General features: G+C 61.1%; 2 protein-coding genes across 3 annotated transcripts; one reads left to right on the top strand and one right to left on the bottom strand.

The window, feature by feature from the left end:
- Positions 1–1,524: 1,524 nt before the first annotated feature.
- On the top strand, positions 1,525–7,667 carry ROBO4 (roundabout guidance receptor 4). 2 transcript variants are annotated; one of them, XM_034069634.1, is made up of 20 exons: positions 1,525–1,588; positions 1,666–1,710; positions 1,792–2,070; positions 2,151–2,289; positions 2,363–2,490; positions 2,909–3,021; positions 3,094–3,313; positions 3,388–3,509; positions 3,927–4,098; positions 4,270–4,420; positions 4,497–4,639; positions 4,961–5,137; positions 5,221–5,488; positions 5,572–5,826; positions 5,914–6,189; positions 6,220–6,294; positions 6,378–6,527; positions 6,722–7,038; positions 7,141–7,278; positions 7,374–7,667. In XM_034069634.1, the coding sequence occupies exons 1-20, from the start codon at positions 1,525–1,527 to the stop codon at positions 7,502–7,504; spliced, it is 3,363 nt and encodes a 1,120-aa protein (XP_033925525.1). In that variant the 3' UTR covers positions 7,505–7,667. The 2 variants fall into 2 exon arrangements, with proteins under 2 accessions (XP_033925525.1, XP_033925524.1); XM_034069633.1 differs by having other exon boundaries at positions 4,497–4,609; positions 5,914–6,294.
- A 1,082-nt stretch (positions 7,668–8,749) lies between these two features.
- Positions 8,750–18,211, bottom strand: ROBO3 (roundabout guidance receptor 3). The gene is made up of 25 exons (XM_034069619.1): positions 18,064–18,211; positions 15,854–16,180; positions 15,093–15,250; positions 14,880–15,000; positions 14,673–14,811; positions 14,396–14,523; positions 14,192–14,316; positions 13,939–14,110; positions 13,644–13,840; positions 13,072–13,153; positions 12,824–12,992; positions 12,574–12,740; positions 12,234–12,355; positions 11,936–12,155; positions 11,748–11,860; positions 11,426–11,597; positions 11,156–11,341; positions 10,968–11,076; positions 10,806–10,897; positions 10,447–10,604; positions 10,181–10,359; positions 9,951–10,109; positions 9,334–9,440; positions 9,179–9,256; positions 8,750–9,102 (listed from the first exon to the last, which is right to left on the bottom strand). Exons 1-25 carry the CDS (start codon positions 18,209–18,211, stop codon positions 8,750–8,752), a joined length of 3,981 nt encoding a protein of 1,326 aa, XP_033925510.1.
- Positions 18,212–18,834: the final 623 nt, after the last annotated feature.

Below are 18,834 nucleotides of genomic sequence, written 5' to 3'. Positions count from 1 at the left end.
GGGATGAGCGCGTGGGGAGCGTGCGGGAGGGAGCGTGTGTGCTGTGCACGGGGAGGACGTGCAAGAGGGCATGTATGGAGCACAGTGTGCACACACTGCACTGGGAGGGGGAGCGTGGGGCATGCGGAGGGAGCAGGCATGGAGCATTACCGAGGGCATACACAGGGTGTGCAGAGGGAGCGGGTATGGGGCATGTGCAGAGGCATGTATGGAGCATGCATGGAACATGCAGGAGGGCACGTATGGAACGTGAACAAGAACATGTATAGAGCATGCAGAGACACCCTCCACACACGGCGTGGAGCATGCAAGAGAGCATTTGTGCATCAGGGACAGTGTGCACAGTGTGTGCAGCGATGCCATGCACCAAGCGTGCATGAGGTGTGTGGAGAGAGCATGCATGGAGTGTGCAGACAAAGCATGCAATAAGCATGTAAGAACATGCACAGGGCATGGGGAAAGACCTTGCCCATAGTGTGCAGAGAGAGCACAAAGGATGCCAGAGGTGTGCAGAGAGAGCACATATGCAGTAAGCATGCACAAAGCATGCAAGAGAGAGTATGAGGAGCACACAGAGAGGACATGCACAGAGCTTGCAGCCAAGACTGCATGGACCATGTGGAGGGTATGCACATGGAGAAAGCATACATGGAGCATGCAGAGAGCATGAGTGTGCACAGAGCACATGGAGAGAGCATGTGGGGACAGTGTGCATGCCATGCTCACAGGAAGCACACAGCACGCAGGGAGCGTGACAAGACCACATACATGAAGGGGACACACATGGAGTACATGAGGAGAGCACGCGTGCAGCATCACATGGGGGGCACACAGAGTACATGGCAAGTGTGCAGGGGCACACATAGTGTGTGAAAGAGCTTGCATGGAGCATGTACCGAGTGCACACAAGCACACGAGGAGCATGCACACAGTGAGCACACGTGTACCGGTGTGTGCAGGACCACACTGCACACCCGCAGCACACAGGGGGGCACAGTGACACGAAGCTCGCAGGCGGCCTAAATGGGGGGGTCCCTCCTCTCCCATCGCGTCTCCCCCTCCCAGGCGCTCCCGGGATATAGGTTTAGGATGAAAATCACGCAGCAGCCAGCCCCGGGGCGCCCGGGGGGGATGCTGGAGCACCCTGGGGTGCTTGTGGTGCTACTAACCAATAAACTAAACATAGTACCTGGCCCATGGTGGCACCCTGGGGTGTCTTTGTGGGACAGGGTGCACCCTGGGGTGAGCATCGGAGCTGGGTGACAGCTGAGAGCAGCAGAGCTCCATGCACCCTAAGCTAAGCTTGGGACCGTTCATTCTGGTCCCTACTGAGAGCTCCTTTCTTCTTCATCCTTCCTCCCACCACCATGGATTGGCAGAGATGTTTGTGTCCAACCTCCCCCCGGCACTTCCCGGCCTCTGCGTCCGGCTATTGTCCCCCCCCATCCGGAGCCGGATCCTGCTCCGGTGCTGGGGGGGGGGGGAGGGAGGAACTGGAACTGAGGAATGCAGGCCGGGGCCAGCATGGCGGGCAGCTGGGTGCTGGCCCTGGGCTTGGGGCTCTGCCTCAGCACGCTGCAGAGGGGAGGTGAGTGTGGGGTACCCCCCCCCAGTACCAGGGCTGAGATCCACTGCCACCACCACCACTTCCTTGTCCCCCCACAGGCTGCCTCACCCCCGGCACGGCCACGGCACCCCAAACTGCTGCCGGTAAGGACATCTTGTGAGTGGGGGGCACCCCAAAACCTCCTGTCATCCCCCTCCTCACCCACAGTGTCCCCTTTGTCCCAGTGCTGCGGGACAATTTCCGCCTGCAGCCAAGCGATTTGGTGGCCACGGTGGGACAAGTGCTGGAGCTGGACTGTGTCCCCCCCTCGGGGCACCCCGAGCCCCACGTCACCTGGAAGAAGGACGGGGTGGCCTTGGACTCAGCGGGTGACAGGTACGTGGTCACCAACGGGAAGCTGCGGGTGGCACCGGCACAACGGAGCGACTCCGGGCTCTACGTCTGCATGGCGGCCAATGCAGCGGGCAGGAGGGAGAGCCGCGGTGCCCGAGTCTCTGTCCTGGGTAAGCCAAGGGTGTTCCATGGGGGTAATGGCTGCATCATGGGCAGCTCTGGGGCCACGTCCTCCATGTCCCCATCGCAGAGAAGCCGACCATCGTGCGGCACCCCAGTGACACCGTGGCGGTGGCCGGCAGCACCGTGGAGCTGAACTGCAGCGCACAGGGTGACCCAATGCCACGGGTGCAATGGCACAAGGAGCGTGGGGACCTGCCCTGGGGCAGGTAGGTGGTGGTAGGGTTGGGGTGTCACATCATGGGGTGAGGATGGGGCTGATGGAAGGCTGGTGACCCACAGGCATGAGGTGGACCGGGAGCACACCTTGCGCCTCTACACCGTGACGCTCGCCGACGCCGGCACCTACGTGTGTACAGCGCAGAGCCAGCTGGGCACCGCTGCGGCCACCGCACTGCTGCGTGTGGAGGGTCAGTGGTGGCACTTCCATTCCTCCATCATGGGGAACCAGGGTCAGATGGGGGCCATGCAAGGGTATCCATTCAAGAAAGCTCATCTAAAGGGGATCCATCCAAGGGGGTTTCTCCAAGAGGATCCATTGGAGGGGGTCTGTCCAAGGTGGCAGGTTGAAGGGAATTTAAAGGGCGATTGAAGAAGGCACATCCATCCAAAGCATCCATTTAAGAGGAACACATCAGTAGGTGTATACCATGGGGTCCATCAAGGGTGTCCATGCAAGTGGTGTCCATCCAAGAGGTGTCCTCCCATGGTGTCCATTCGGGTATGTCCATCCAGGGAGCCCCAGGCTCTCCAGGGATGGGATCTGAGATGGGTTCCTGGGGGTCCTCTCTCCTGCCTGGCGCTGCTGTGAGCTCCCTCTGCCCGCAGAGCGGCTGCCAACAGCCCAGCGTGATGCTGCTCCTCGGGACCTGCTGGCCATGAGGCTGCACCTGGACAATGGCACCGTGCTGCCCACCGCAGCCGTGCGGCTCCGCTGGCGGGTGCGTGTCCCCTTGGCATGGCTGCGGTGGGATGAGGTCCCACCGCGGTTCATAACCCATCCAACCCTCCAGATGCTGATGAGGACACCGGTGCTGGTGGGCTACATGGTGCTGTACCGCTGCCTGCTCCCGGCCACCACCTCCTGGATCCAACACGACGCTGGCAAGGAGCTCAGCACCGTCATCCCCGCACTCCGCAGGGGCTACAAGTATGAGTTCAAGGTCCGACCCTACACTGGAGGGACCCACGGCTTGGACAGCAACAGCAGATACCTGTGGATACCTGAGGAAGGTGTGCTGGGTGTCCCCATGGATGCTGGGTGGAGGATGGTGGAATTGGTTGGTCTCAGCACCCCTCTCTTGCAGTGCCAAGTGCGGCGCCCCGGCACGTCACCGTGAGCCAAGCTGAGATGGGCAATGGCACCATGGTTGTGAGCTGGGAGCCGCCTCCTCCTGAGGCCCACAATGGCATCATCCGCGGCTACAAGGTTTGGGGTGATGGGACTGGGGGCTTCTGGCCAAGGAGGGTCCATCCAAGGGGTTTGTCTAAGGGGGATCCATCCAAGAAGGGAACCTATCAAAGGTGTTTCCAAGCGTGGTCATCCAGGCAGTGGCTGTCCAAGGGGGCATCCAGGCAAGAGATTCATCCAAAGGAATCTTGATAATGGGGTTAATCCAAAAGGGGCAGACCAAGATGAAGGTCCATCCCAGGACATCCGTCCTAGCAGCATTCATCCAAAGGAGCTCATGCAAAGGGGTCCATCCAACAGGGATCCATTCCTGGGGTCCACCAAGGGGATTCATCTTAGGGGACCCATCCAAGGGGGTCCATCCTAGGGATATTAATCCAAGAGGGTCCATCTAGGAGCTTCACCTAAGGGGGCTCATCCTCTTGGTACCCACAGGTGTGGTCAATGGCCGAGGGCTGGCAGCGCCCCACCAACAGGACCGTGGATGGAGGCACCCACCGCCTGGAAACCCTCATCCCGAGCCCTGGGGCCCAGCTCTGTGTCCAGGTGGCAGCTTTCAATGGTGCAGGGCTGGGGATCCCCAGCAACACCACCTGCAGTGCCATGGGTAGGAGACAGGGACCATGATGGGGTGAAGATGGGGACCACGATGGGGTGCAGATGGGGACCACAATGGGGTGAAGATGGAGGCCATCATGGGGTGCAGATGGGGACCACAATGGGATGAAGGTGGGGATGAAGGTGACAGCACAGTGGTGACACTGTTGTCACGTTGCAGGGCTGGCAGCAGGGAGCACGGGGCTGGCCCGGGTGCTGCGGCAGCCGGTTGTCATCGCTGCCACCGGCTCGCTGCTCTGGTTGGCTTTGCTCATCCTCCTCCTGCTCCTGTGCCAGCGCCGCGCCAGCCGGGATGCTGCCATGCGCCACAGGTGATCCACAGCGGGGTGAGGGACATGGGGGGCTCTGGGGGGGGGATGACATCCTGTGACACCCCTCTCCCTGCAGGCTGGTGGCTGCAGACACACCATGGCTTGGTGGCCCCTGGAAACCCAGCTGTGCCCCACAGAACCGCAGCAGCAGCAGCAGCCTCCTGGGCAGCGACAGCAGGGACCCCTCCAGTGAGCCCCATGTGTGCAGGGACCCCTCCAGTGAGCCCCATGTGTGCAGGGACCCCTCCAGTGAGCCCCATGGGGGCAAGGACCCCAACCTGGTGCCATGGGACCCCCACCCATTCCAGTGTGGCCTCCATATGTTGCTATGGAAACCCACTTGGGACCCCAACCCAGTGCCATGGAAGCCCCCCCCCCATCCAGTGCCTGGCCCTCACAGGGTGCCCAATACCCCCCTGGGTGTTCCCAGTTGCCCCCCTCCATGCAGCAAGGCCCTGGGGACAAACAGAGCCCAGGAGGAAGGGGCTGGGGGGCACCTGACTCAGCACCCATGGGTGCCCTGACCTCTTTCATCCCCAGCTCTGTCCTTGGAGCCATCGAGCCTCAGCCCCCCCACAACCTCCAACCAAAGCAGTGCCTGTGGGAGGCACCCTCCGCCCCTTGGGGACACGGGGTGCTGCAGGGGGGGACACCCGGGGGTGCGCACATCACCCAGCACCCCGACCCCAGCGCCCTCGGAGCGACTCCGCAAGAGAGGTGGGTGCTGGGGGGCACTGGGGGGCATGAGGGGCAGCGGGAGGTGGCTCATGGCTCTGTGTGTTCCCATGTCCCCCATGAAGAGCTGCAGCAAGTGCACAGCACCCCACTGCTCACCGGTGGCCCCGGGCATGGCCCCATCCATGGGAGCAGAGGAGAGTGGGGGCCGGATCTGGGGCTGGAGTGGCCTCAGCGAAGGGGGCACGATGGTGACACTGGTGCGGTGGGGACCAGAGGGGACCAGCGGCAGCTCCCTGTCTTCAGCACCCCAAAACCACGTCGGGGCAGCACCTCCGGTGGCACGAGGTCCCCGGTGCCACCACCCCACGGCTGGCACCCGCCGGTGACGCGGTGAGTGCTGCTGTCCCTACCATGGGCCACTATATCCACCCCAGCCCCTGCTGCTAAAGCCACCACATCCTTTGTACCTGCAGGTCCCCAGTGATTGCCTACCCCAGGGATCCATCCCCAGTCACCCGGTGCCCCAGGGACGTGTCCCCCAGCACTGGGAGCCCCAGGGATGTGTCACCAGCCACCAGGCACCCCAAGGACCCGTCATCAGCCTCCAGACAGCCTGAGGATGTGGCTCCAGCCATTGGGCACTCAAGGGGCTCATCCCCAGCCACAAGGCTCCCAAAGGAGAAGCCAGTGGCCACTGGGAACAGCAGGGACAAGCTCCTGGCCACCAGGTACCCCAGGGACATGTGTCTGGTCACCAGGCACCCAGGGAACCATCACTGGTGAGCAGGCACCCAAGACATGTTCCTGATACCCAGGTACCCTGAGGACACATCACCAGGGATGAGGCATCTCAAAGACACAACTCCAGCCTCCGGGAACACATCCCCTGTCACCAGGTACCCCAAGGACATATCCCAGGCCACCAGGCACCCCAGGGACCCATCACTGGTGAGCAGGCATCCAAGGGACACACTTCTGGACAGCAAATACCCAAAGAACACATCACCAGCCATGAAGCATCCCAAGGACACATCTCCAGCCATGAGGAACCCAAGGGACACATCCCCAGCCATGAGGAACCCAAGGGACACATCTCCAGCCATGAGGAGCCCAAGGGACACATCACCAGCCACCAGGCACCCTGAGGAGAGGTCTCCAGTGCCTGGTCACCAGAGGGACACGTTCTTGGGCACCAGGTATCCCAAAGACACGTCCTCACCCACCCCAGGGACCCCTCACTGGTCACCAGGCACCCAAGGGATGTGGTTTTGGCCCCCAGGTACCCCAAGGACACATCCCCAGCTACCAAGCACCCAAAGGACGTGTCCCCAGTTCCCAGTCACCTCTCTCCAGCACCCAGCAATGGGCTCTTCACACAACAGCCGGTGGCCAAGGACCTGGAGATGGACCAGGACACCAACTGCACCAGGTACCTCCCATCCCTGGGATGCTCCCTGTTCCCTGGGATCCTCTGTGTGTCCCTACGTCCCCTGTAAAGAGCTGCAGTAAGTGCACAGCACCCCCCTGCTCACCAGTGGCCCTGGACATGTCCCCCTCCATGGAAATGACCCTGGGACCCCACTGTGGTGGCAGCACCCATGGTCCTCACTGTGTCCCCTGCAGCCCCGCAGCACCCACCGCACCACTGTCCATCTCCCCATTGCACACCTACGGCTACATCTATGGGCCACCAGCCTCCGAGCTGGGCGAGGAGGAGGATGAGGAGGATGAAGAGCAACCAGCGGCGAGGGGCTCCCCAGTGGGGTCACTGCTGAACGGGTGGGGGTCTGTCTCAGAGGACAACTTCACCAGCACCCGCTGCAGCCTAGTGAGCTCCTGCGATGGCTCCTTCCTCCTGGATGCCAGCTTTGCCAGGGCGCTGGCCGTGGCTGTCGATGGCCTTTGCTTTGGCCTTGAGGACACCGATGGGACCCTCAGAGGTGAGGAAGGGTCCCCACATCCCCGCTCTGTTCCTCAGCATCATCACCCCTGCAGGAAGGTGGTCCCATCATGACACTACAGTGATGCTGCCATCTCCATAGCAGGTCCCTCACCGCCACCATCACCCTTGGAGAGGATCTTCACACCAGGATTCCCCATTCCACCCTGGGATTGGGGGACAGCACTGGGAATCCCGCGGAGAATAGGGATGGAGGCAGCTGCGGGCACCCTGCAGTATGGTGAGTGCTGCCCCAACGCCTGGTGATGGGCACCAGGGGTGCTGCTGGTGTCACCCATTGCAGGATGCTGGATGATGTCCCCTTTTGCTTTGCAGGTGGCCATGGGTCAGGCAGTGGCAGCCCCTGGTCCAGGGTGGGCGGTGAGATGGGGACAGGAGGGACAGGAGCGTGGAGGTCCCCAGGGTGCAGGAGTCGCCTCGGCTCAGCCAAAACCCAGCTTTATTAAGTGGTGCCCAAAAAGGGGCTCTTTGCAGCAAAAGCCACCCACAGAGGGGGTGGCACTAAGGTGGGGGGTGACCCTCCTTCTCCAGCATCCTTGTCCTTCCCCAGTGTGCCCATCCCTCCCCAGCATCCTCATCCCTCCCTAAATGTCCTCACCCCTCCTCAGCATCCTCATCCCTAAATGTCCTCACCCCTCCTCAGCATCCTCATCCCTCCCTAAATGTCCTCACCCCTCCTCAGCATCCTTGTTCCCCAACCATCCTGGTCCATCCCAAGTGTCCTTGTCCTTCCCTAGGGTCACTGTCCCCTCAACCACCCCTATCCACACTGACTGTTTTCATTGCTCCTGACTCTCCCCATCCTTCCTCCTCATCCTTGTCTCTCCTCAACCATCCTTGGCCCTCCCAAGTGTCCTCATCCCTCCCAGGCTAACTTGTCATTCCGGAATGACCTTGTGCCCCTTTCAAGTGTCCTCATTGCCAGGCTTCTTACCCCTCCAGAGCATCCTCATCCTTCTCCAACCATCCTCACCCTCCCCACAAGTCTCCTCATTCCTCCCACCATCCTAGTTCCACTGTGACCATCCTCCTCATCTCTCCCTCATGTCCTTGTCCCTCCCAAGCAACCTTGTCTGTCCCAAGTGTCCTCTTTTCTCCAGAGATCCTCAAGCCCTGGGCACCTTTGTCCTTCCCCAGTGTCCTCATCCCCACAAGCATCCTTGTCCCCAACCTTTTTAGTCACTCCCAATCACTCTCATCCCTCTGCGGTCCTTGTACCACCAAGTATGCTCATCCCTCCAGCTGCCCTCTTCCCATCCCACCATCCTTATCCCTGCAACTACCCTTGTCTCACCTCATGGTCCTCATCCCTCCCTGAGCACCTTCCTCATTCCTCCCCAGCATCCTCATCCCTTCCATGGGTCCTCATCCCTAGTGATGTCCTTGGCCTCCCCAGCCATTTTCATCCTTCCTCAAGCAGCCTCATCCCTCCCATACATCCTCATCCCTCCCAATTGCCTTTGTTCCCAAGGTCCTTGTCCCTCCCTGAAGATCCTCATCATCCCTCCCTAGCATCCTTGTTCATCCTGACTGTCCTTGTCCCACCCAAGTGTCCTTGTACCCACCTTACACTGCCACCCATCAGCTGCTGGCTCTGTGCAACCCTATTTACATGGTGCCATCCGAATTAAAGACCAACCCCCCCACCCCCGAAGTCCCCATCCCTGTGTTCCCAGCCCTTGCCCTATACTTCATCTCTTCTCCTGTGCTGGGAAGTGGGGACCTGGCCGGCGGCGGTGGCCGGTCCCTTCCCCACGTTCCCCTGGTGTCCTGCTGTGCCCCGAGCCGTGGCCACGGGAGCTGGTGGAGCCGCGGGATGAGACACTGCCGGTGGTGGAGCAGGAGGGTTTGCTGTAGGGGACAACCTCATCTGCATGGGAGGGACAAGGTTGGGGGTTGGTGGTGGCACCATAACCTCTTGGGGACATGGTTGGTGGCTCCAGCTTACCACGATGGGTGACCTTGCGCTCAGCCCCGGTCAGCTCCCTCTCTGCTGAAGGCCTGGGGGTCTCACCTGGTGGTGGCACCGGTGGTGGCGGCAGGTCTGTGGTGAAGAGCAAGGAGAGGGCTGATCCCTCTCTTTTCCCCTATGAGCATCCCCGTTTTCCCCTTCCTCTCACCTCCCTGCTGCTTTTCCCGGCGGTAGCGGCTGCATTTGGGCTTCAGGTGACGTTTTGGGGCGTCCCCACGGGTTCTCCCTGGGGGTGACACAGGTTCAGCCCCATCACAGCTGGTGGGGTCCAAACCCACCCATCATGTCCCACCAAGGTCTCACCAGTGCTGGGGGGGCAGCGGGCACGGGACAGGGGGACGTCACCCATGTCTGGACTTGGCAGGGGGCTGGGTGCTGGTGGGGGGGTGCCGGTGCCATGGGGGGGTCTCCTGGCAAAGAAGGTGTGGGTTGAAGCCAGCGCAAGGAGCTTGGTGGCCACCATAGTGCTGGTGCAACCAACCCGGTGCTGTGCTGTGCCGGAGCCAAAGAACGCATATGGTGGTGGGAAAACTGGATGGCAATGGGATGGATGGGCCTGAAGCACAAATGGACAGCAGGAATGGATGGTGACAACATGGATGGATCGCGAAGGGACATCTGGATTGTGGTGGGACATCCAGACCCCAGTGGAACACCTGGACCCCAGGAGCATGCAGGGCCAGATAGTGACAATACAGCTGGATTATGGAAGGACGTCTGGACCGTAGCAGGATATCTGGACCCTGGTGGGACATCTGTGCCCCTGTGAGACATCTGGACCTCAATGACATGGTCAGACCATGGTGGCACAGCAGGGCTGGATGGTGACAGCATGTCTGGATTGTGATGGGACACCCAGAGCATACTGGGACATCCAGACCCTGATGCAACACCTGGACTAAGTGAGGCCCATCTCCTACCAGGGGCTGTCGATGTCTCGGAGGCGGGGGATGTCCTCAGTGGTGTGGGGAGATGGTGTCAGGGTGGCAGTGGACCGGCAGCCAGAGGATGCGGTGGGTGAGGATGCAGCAGTGGCACAGGCGACATCCTCAGCACCATACCAGCCCTCCATCCCCAACCTGTGGAGTGGGGACACACAGTGGGTGCAGGGGCCAGCATGTCCTGTCCCCATCTAGGTCCCCACACTGACCTTCCAGATGCTTCTTCATCCTCCTCCTCCTCCTCCTGCTCCTCCTGGGCACAGCGGCTGAGCTCACTGGCAGAGGGGGGTGGTGGCAGCAGCTCCGTCCAGCTTATGGCCGGTGGCTTCACCGCTTGCCCCAGCTTCTTCCCTTTGGTCCCTGTGGTGAGGAAGGATGCTGGGGGGGCCTGTGGGGAGGGGGCAGTGCCACCAGCACCCATGTGTCCCCCCACCCATCCCACCACCCTACTGCGGGGTGCCTGTGGGGCCGGGACATCCATCGACTGGGGGTAGGAGGTCCCATGGTGGGAGAAGGGACGAGGGAAGGTGTGAAGCTCCTCGCCGCCAGCATCAATGGTGCTGTAGACAGGTCCCTCAGTGGGCCCAACCCCAAATTGCTCCGTCTGGGTGATGTAACGGGTGATACCAGCATCTGTGGAGGACAGGCAGCACCATCAGCATCCCTGCCCTTGGCAGTGGGTAGGAGCTGGGTGATCTTTCCAGCCTTGGTCCTTTCTGAATGATCTTTCCAACTAGATGGTCGTTTCCAGTCCAAACCACTCCATGACTCTATGATCATGGTTAACCATGACCTTCCCAACCCAAGCCACCCATCCGCATGGTGACCTCTCACCATTGTAGTATCTCTCATTGGTCCTCAAGCAACTGTTGCCACCACCACTCCATGTGTCTGCCAGCCATGGATAACCACCAGCTGTGGCTGCCCTGTGAGGAAATGGGATGAAAAGATGCACTGGGAATCCTGGGAACAGGGTAGGAATACCAGGGGTGTTACCTGTGTGCCGGAGCTGGGAAGGCGACTGCGGGAAGAGGTTGGGATGAGGATGGCTGAGCACCACGCCGCGTCCCCATGGGCTTCCCATTGGGTGCGTAGGCAAAGGATGCTGCAAGGAGAGAGGTGGATGATGCTGTTGGGGTGGTCAATGGTGAGTGGGGGATCCCAAGGGTGACACCCCATTGTACTCGTGAAGTGGCTGAGCTCCTTCTTCCTCCGGCGGCGGCTGTAGAGCCACGCGGCGACCGCGGCCAGGATGAGCCAACACGTGCCACCAACACCAGCAATGAACACCGGCTGCCGGGCCACTGCAGCCAAGCGCCCAGCCACACTGCTCCCACCTGCCATTCCCATGTCCCACTGCACTGGGAGCGCTGCAGAAACATGGGACACAGTGGTGGGAGTGCTGAGGAGGGACCACAGCCACCCAGAACCCATGGGTGCAACAAGGAACTCACCAACACGGATGGGGATGGGGACACTGCGGGCACCCACCCCAGCGCTGGTGGCGGCAGCAACCTCAGCATGGTACAGGACACCGGGGACCAGGCCCTGCAGCATGGCCACCAGCACCGAACCCTCCACGCTCTGGTTGATGTGGAAGCGGCTCTCGTTGGCCAGGCACCAGATCTGGGGGAGGAAGATGGTGAGGAGCCATAGGGAGGTGGTGACAGGAGGGAATAGAAGGGACCCATCACACCCCATCACCCCTCATATCTCACCCCACAATCACATCTCACATCCCCATCACACCCCACATCTCTCACTCCTCCCCCTTACCCTATAGTCCCGGATGACCCCATTCTGCTCGGCCAGTGGAGGTGGCTGCCACGAGATGCGGACACTGGTGCCGTTACCAGTCACAGTGACACCTTGCGGAGGGGCACTGGGTGCTGCGGGTGTCACATGTGTGGTGTCACCCCCAGGGTGTCCCTATGGGTCCCACCACCCCATCCATCCACTCTCACCTGCCTCGGGGGTGCTCAGGGCTCGCACTGCGCTCTCTGGCCCATAGAGGTGTTGGAAGAAGGGCTGCACCTTGACCTCGTAGTGCTGCCCACGGCGCAGGTCAGTGAGCAGCACCCCACGGTCCCCTGGTGCCAGCAGCACCCGAGCATCCTCCCAGCGCCCACCGCGGCACCGCAGCAGCACCCGGTACCCCTGCAGGAAGGGTGCCTGGTGCTGCACCTGTGGAGCAATGGGAGCGGATGGGTGCTGGGTACTAGCACTGGGAGCTCTGCACTGATGGTGTGGGGCAGCACTCACAGTCCAGGAGAGGCGGACGGCACCCAGGGGAAGCACCTCAGGCTCCTGGAGGTGCACGGACACTCGTGCCAGGTCCTGCTGCACCTTCTGGGGGTCCAGCCCAGGCTGAGGGGTGCTGGGGTCTGCCCAAAACATGGCAGTGAGAGGGGACATGGGCACCAATGTGGGTACTATGGTGACACTGTTCCCATGGTGGGTCAGGAAATTCTACTGGGAGCATTGGGTGGGGATGCACACAAAGGTTTTGGCTGTATGGGCACCTCTGTTAGTATCACTAACAAAGGATGCACCCAAGGGTGCTGGGGCCATGGGCATCACCCCCCTCACCACCGCCTCTCACCTTGGGTGCACACGGGCTCCGAGGCACCGCTGGGGTCACTGATCCCATAGGCATTGACCGCCCGCACCAGGAAGATGTAGACGGTGTTGGGGACGAGGCCACTCACAGTGTGGCTCTCACCTGCCACCTCAGCTGCCACTGTCCGCCATGGGCCACCCTCCTCCTGGCTGCCAGGGATAGAGAGGACCGCAATGGGGTGGCTTTGGGCCACCACATCCCCATGCACCTGGAGGGGATGCTCATGCGGTACCTGAAAGCCTCCACTATGTAGGAGGTGACACCGGTGGCAGTGCTGTCCTCGTTCCCTCTCCAGCTGAGGGTGACACTGTTCTTGGTGACATTGGTGACCACAGGGGTGGAGGGTGGCCCAGGGAGGACCCCCGGCACAGAGGAAGGTGGGGACAGGTCGGGCCTGGCACCTGTGGGGAGGTGCATGGAGATGTGGGGTGGCTTCATCCCCAGTGCCACAGCGTCCCCGGTGATGTCCCCATGACCCACCGTGCACTTCCAGTGTGATGCCCCAGCGTGTGTCACCCACCGGGCTGGTGGCCACGCACTCATAGTGTCCCGAGTCCATCACCTGCGAGGGGAGAGCTCCTGCCCCACCACCCTGAGCACCCACCGCCTGGCACCCAGCAACCTGAGCACCCATTGCCCACTGCAGCCATAGCCCTTTGCACCTACCACCCCTTGCATCCAGCACCCTGAGTACTCATTTCCCTTCGCACCCACCAGTCCTGAGCACCCACCACACATTGCACCCACCAACTTGAGCACCCAACTTTTGTACCCGTCACCCTTTGCCCCGACCACCCTGAGCACCCACCAACCCTTGGAACCCACCAATCTGAGCCCCACCAACACTGAGCACCCACTTCTATTTGTACCCAGCACCCTGAGCACCCATCGCCCTTGGCAGTCCCCACCCTGAGCACCCATTGTCCCTTACAACCACAACGCCTTGCGCCTACCCCTGAGCACCCACCACCCTGCACACCCACTGCCCCCTGTACCCATCTCCCTGAGCACCCTTTGCCCCATCCCACCCTGTGGCTACTGCACTGGCTCACCCGGAGGCCTGTGATCCGCAGGGAGCCGTTCTCCTGCAGGCTGGCACGGGGCTCAGCACCCACCAGGACATTCCCATCCTTCAGCCACCCCACATTGGCCACAGGGTCGCCACCACCCCACACTGGGCATGGTAACCGCACCGTGGCCCCTGCTGGCAGCACTGTGTGGTTTGTGGGACCCCATTGGATCACTGGTGCTGCGGGGGAAAGGCCAGGAATACCGGGAATGGCACAGTGCTGGGTGGTGTGGTGGTGGATGCTGGATGTCCCCGTTCTCTGCTGTGGTGGGACTCACCTTCTTCCACATCCAAGCGTGCCTTGGCCAGGATGCTGCCAGCCACACTGATGGCCTGGCACAGGTAATGCCCAGAGTCAGAACGTTGCACGTCCAAGATGGTCATGGAACCACCAGGACTCACTGCAAAGCGGCCGCTGGGATGTGGGGACTGGCCAGGGAACAGCAGGGTCTGGGGATGGAGGTGCTGAGCTGGGATCTCCATCTCACCACACATCCCCATTGCACCCTGGGGCCAGGGATGGGGTCAGACCTGGCTGCCCTCCTTCTGCCAGAACACCGCGGGCGGTGGGTTACCCCTGCTCTGGCACTGGAAGGTGACGCTGTGGCCAATGGGGACGATCTGGTCACGGGGCCCGGTGACAAGCTGGGGGGGCACTGTGGGTGTGAGGACACACAAGGGCTTGGGCACTGCTCAGTCAGCACCCATGGGTGCTCTCTGGGGGACCCCCCTTACCATGCACCATGAGGGTGCCCGAGGCCTCGGAGTGCCCCACGCTGTTGTCAGCCACGCAGGTGTAGGTGCCCTCATCCTCCGGGCGCAGCCACACGATCCGCAGGGTGTTGTCAGGAAGCACTTCCCACCTGGAAGTGTTGTGAGGGTGTGGGTGCTGCAGGGATGTGGGTTGTGATGGGGATGCAATAGGGATGCAGGATGTGTTGAGGATGGAGGACACCACAGGGACATGTGATGCTATGGGGATACTTGATGCCATTGGGACGGTGTCACTCACCTCCCTGTTGGCATCTCACCCTCCTCCTTGCGCCACCGCGCCGAGGGCTGCGGGTCCCCCAATGCCTCGCATGGGAACTCCACCGTCCCCTCCACCAGCACCGCCTGGTTCAGGGGTCTCCGGCCGAACACTGGGCGCTCTGTGGGGCCATGGTCAGCTCCATGGGGTGCCACCCCCCAGGACACCCCACCCCCTGTCCCCACGCACCGAGCACCACCAGCTCTGCCGGCTCGCTGTCCTTCTCCCCCACCACATTGGTGGCCACGCAGACGTAGACGCCAGCGTCACTCTTGCGGGTGTTGGCCAACATCAGCTTCCCACCGCGGAGCTATGGGCAGCCCAACCCAATCAGGGTGCATTGGGATGGGTTGGGATAGGGTTGGGATAGGGTCAATGGGATCAACCTCCCTTGTCCCTCACCGTCAGGCGCTCATCCGTGGCACTCAGCCGGGCTCCATTCTTCTTCCAGGACACACTGGGCTCCGGGTGCCCACGGGGTGGGACACACTCCAGCACTGCCGGTTCCCCCGCTGCCACCACCACATCCCCGGGGGGCTGCCGGAACTCGTCCCGCAGCACTGCGGGATCAGCCCTGCTTCAGTCTCCCCACTGCATGGGGCTTGCATGGGGCAGGACCCCCACACTGAGCCCCGGCCCTACAAGTCCTAGGGACTGAGCTACACTGAGATGCCACCAGGGACCATGGTCAGTGGGTGCCAGAGATTTTCACTCGTTTGCTATCAGTTCTTGGCTATTTTCAGTTGTTTTCACCTTTTTCTTGTAATTTCACCTATTTCCAGTTATTTTTTCTTCTTTACATTTATTTCCAATTATTGTCACTTTTTCCCTCACTTCTTTTCACTTCTTTGCACTCATTTTCATTTATTTCTAATTGCTTTTCCTTATTTTTGATAATTTTCCATTATTTTCTCTTCTTTTCTTTCCCCCCCACCCTTATTTTTCCCAATTTTCACTGCTTCTCACCTCTTTTCCCGCAGCAAAGTCTGTGCTCCTGCAGCCCCCCCATGACCTGAGCTCAGTGGTGACACCAAACCTCCTCAGACCCCTAAATCCACCCCATTCCCGTCCCACCCCATCCCTCTACCCCAATCCCATTCCGTGGCTGCCTCCCATCTGACCCCATCCCATCCCTGCCTCCCATCCTACCGCATCCCACTGACCAGCCACATGCAGCGACGCGTTCCTGCTGGTGGCCTGCCCCAGGTGGTTCCTGGCCACGCACACATAGACACCCTCATCGTGCCTCCCCCTCCGGCCGTGCAGGACCCGCAGGAAGAACAGGGACCCCCCCGGCAGCAGCGACCGGTGCGAACGCGGCTCCTCCCGGTCCGTCTCCACCCGCTCCCCGTCCTTGTACCACTCGACGGCAGGCGGCGGGCGGCCCTCGGCCTTGCAGCTCAGCGTGGCCGGGTCCCCCCGCGACACCAGCACGTCCGTGGGGTGCTCCACGATGCGGGGAGCGGAGTCCTCCAGCTGCGGGTGCGACCCTGCGAGGGGCATGGGGAGCAGGGGGTGCGGTGAAGTGAGGCCGGGTCTCAGCATGGTGGACTGCCCCCGAGCTCTGCCCATGGGGGGTGGAAGGAGGACCAGGCTGGTGTCAGACCTCGTACATATGGGGAGGGATGAGGACGGGGGGACAAAGCAGTTCCGCTCACAGGAACTCCCCTTTTCCACTCAGATTCCAACAGGGCATCCCAGGGAAAAGAGGTTTGAAGCTAAACTCCCCCAAAAAGGGGTTTTCCCATCAACTGCAAGTGCTGATTTCCCAGAGTGGAGCTGGCAACTCCTGGATGCTTTGGTTTAAATCTCAAAACACCCATATTGGGGCTGTGGGGCTGTGCCAGGCCAATTCCCACTGTTAGGACATGGGAATGATGGTGCACTCATTAATGCTGGGATAATTAATGCTGGGATAATTAATGCTGATTAATTAATGCCCTACTGGTGCTGCACTTCAGGCTGTGCTCACTCAGTGTCCTGCTGCCCACAATGCACACAATACATGTGCATGCACATGCATGCAGCTTGCACGCAGATATGTGCATGCACATGCCAGGACATGCATGCAGGCATGCACAGGCCCACAGGCATGCATCAGCACACGTGTGTACACTTACAGACACACTTGCACATGCTGCATTCATACATGCCCTTACAGAGATGCATCATACGTGTGCATACAAGCAGGGGTGTGCATGCACTTACACACAGGCACACATGTTCACCCACATGCATGCACACATGCACTTACACAGGTGTATTCACACAGGGCTGTGTATGCACACACAAGTGATGCTTGTGTGTGTACATGTGTGCAAGTGAGGACATGTGTTTTCACGTGTGTTTGCACACGTGTACACATGTGCACACTCAAGCACATCCACAAATGCAGGCACACACACCTGTCCTCCCCATTTGCACATGCATGCACACACGTGAGCATCATGGCATCATGGAGGGGGTGATTTGGGGCGTCTGGGGGGTGCGTTGCCATGAGGCTGGGATGGGTTGCCATGGGGACACAGGATGCTGCAGGTATTGGTACCCTGGGGGGCAGCAGCGGGGGCCGGGGGGGCGCAGCTGGGCCCGGTGGCTAATTGGGGCAAGTGGGGGGGTAGGGAAGAGCCCTCCTGTGTTCGGGGGAGGGCTCCGGGTGGTTTGGGAACACCCAAAGGCAACCGCAGGGGAAGAGCAGGCTAAAAAAGGGGGGAAGGTCAAAAGCGGCTTGAAATTCAGATGGACAGCCCATTCCCACACATCCTCCTACACTTCGCCCTGGATTCAGGGACACAGGGCTGGTCTGGGACACAGGAACAGGTTGGAGACACCGGGTCTCTCCTGTTTTGGGGACATACAGATTGTTTGGAGACACAGGGCTCGTTTGGGGGGCAGTGGGGCCGGTTTAGGGACAAGGGGGCTCCCCCAGCTCAAGGTTCAGGTATTGGCCTGGGGACACAGGGACTCCCGGTTTGGAGTCTGAGGCTCGATGTGGGGACACGGGGGCAGCCTGGGGACATCGGGTCGCTCCTGGCTCGGGAACACGGGGTTGCTCCAGGGACACCAGCACAACTTAGGAGCACCAGGTCAGTCCCAGTTCACGATAGGGGGGTCGGTGTAGGGACACGGGGCCGGTTTGGGGTCACTCCCGATTTGGAGACACAGCGCTGATACCAGTTCGGTGTCTCGGGGACTGTCTGGGGACACGGAGCCGGTCCCGGCGTGGGGACAGGGGCACAGTTTGGACACTGGGGGTCAGTCCCGGTCTGGGGACACGGGGCAAGTCCCAGTAAGGGACCTGGCTGGGACTGGGGGGTGCGAATCCGGACTGCGGACAGCAGAACGGGGGGACAGCGGACACATGGCCACGTACCATTGCCGGGGTCGAGCCCGGGGAGGTGCAGAGAGGCGATGGTGCGGTTGATGCCGAGCAGGAGCTCTGAGGAGTTGGAGCCATCGACTCCCAGCGTGTCCGCGAACAGGTTCATCTGCAGCAGCGTCTTCAGCAGGTATCGCAGCATCCTCGGCTCGGCTTGATTCAGCTCTGCTGAGCTCGGCTCTGCACGACTCAGTGCGGTTCGGCACGGCTGAGCTCGGCTCGGCTCAGCACTGTCCGACCCGGCGCTGTTGAGCTTGGCTTAGCCGAGCCGGGCTCAGCTCAGCCCGGCACAGCCCGGCTGGGATGAGCACAGCTCGGGTCAGCGCAGCTCAGCTTAGTTCTCAGCTCCGCCTGGCTCGGATCAGCTCTGCCCAACCCGGCTCAGTTCAGCCCAGCCCAGCCCATCCCAGCTCAGCTCAGTTCAACTCAGTTCAGTTCAGTTCAGCCCAGCCCAGCTGGGCTCATCCCGCAGCGCCGCCTCCCGTGTCCGGCGGGGATGGGGGCGCGGCCAGAGGGTGCGGGGGGTGCTGGGACCACCGAGAGCTTTGAACTTGGGAGGGGGGCAACCCACAAGCGTGTGCGAACGGTGCTGTTGAATTGGTAATTAGCAATTAGCCCCTTAATTAATGTGATGTGTGAAGCAATGCGGCTCCTCCAGAGAGCCCCCGAACTTGGGAGGTCGTTATATGGGGGTCTTTACGGTGGCACTAACGATGGCCTTGGAATAGGGAAAAGAGGAGAGGGGATGACGAGATGGGGGGAGAA

Source organism: Melopsittacus undulatus, chromosome 15 (assembly GCF_012275295.1).
Source record: "Melopsittacus undulatus isolate bMelUnd1 chromosome 15, bMelUnd1.mat.Z, whole genome shotgun sequence".
Taxonomy (NCBI): domain Eukaryota; kingdom Metazoa; phylum Chordata; class Aves; order Psittaciformes; family Psittaculidae; genus Melopsittacus; species Melopsittacus undulatus.
Note: the sequence above shows the minus strand (reverse complement) of the source record. Positions and strands in the feature narration are given on the sequence as shown.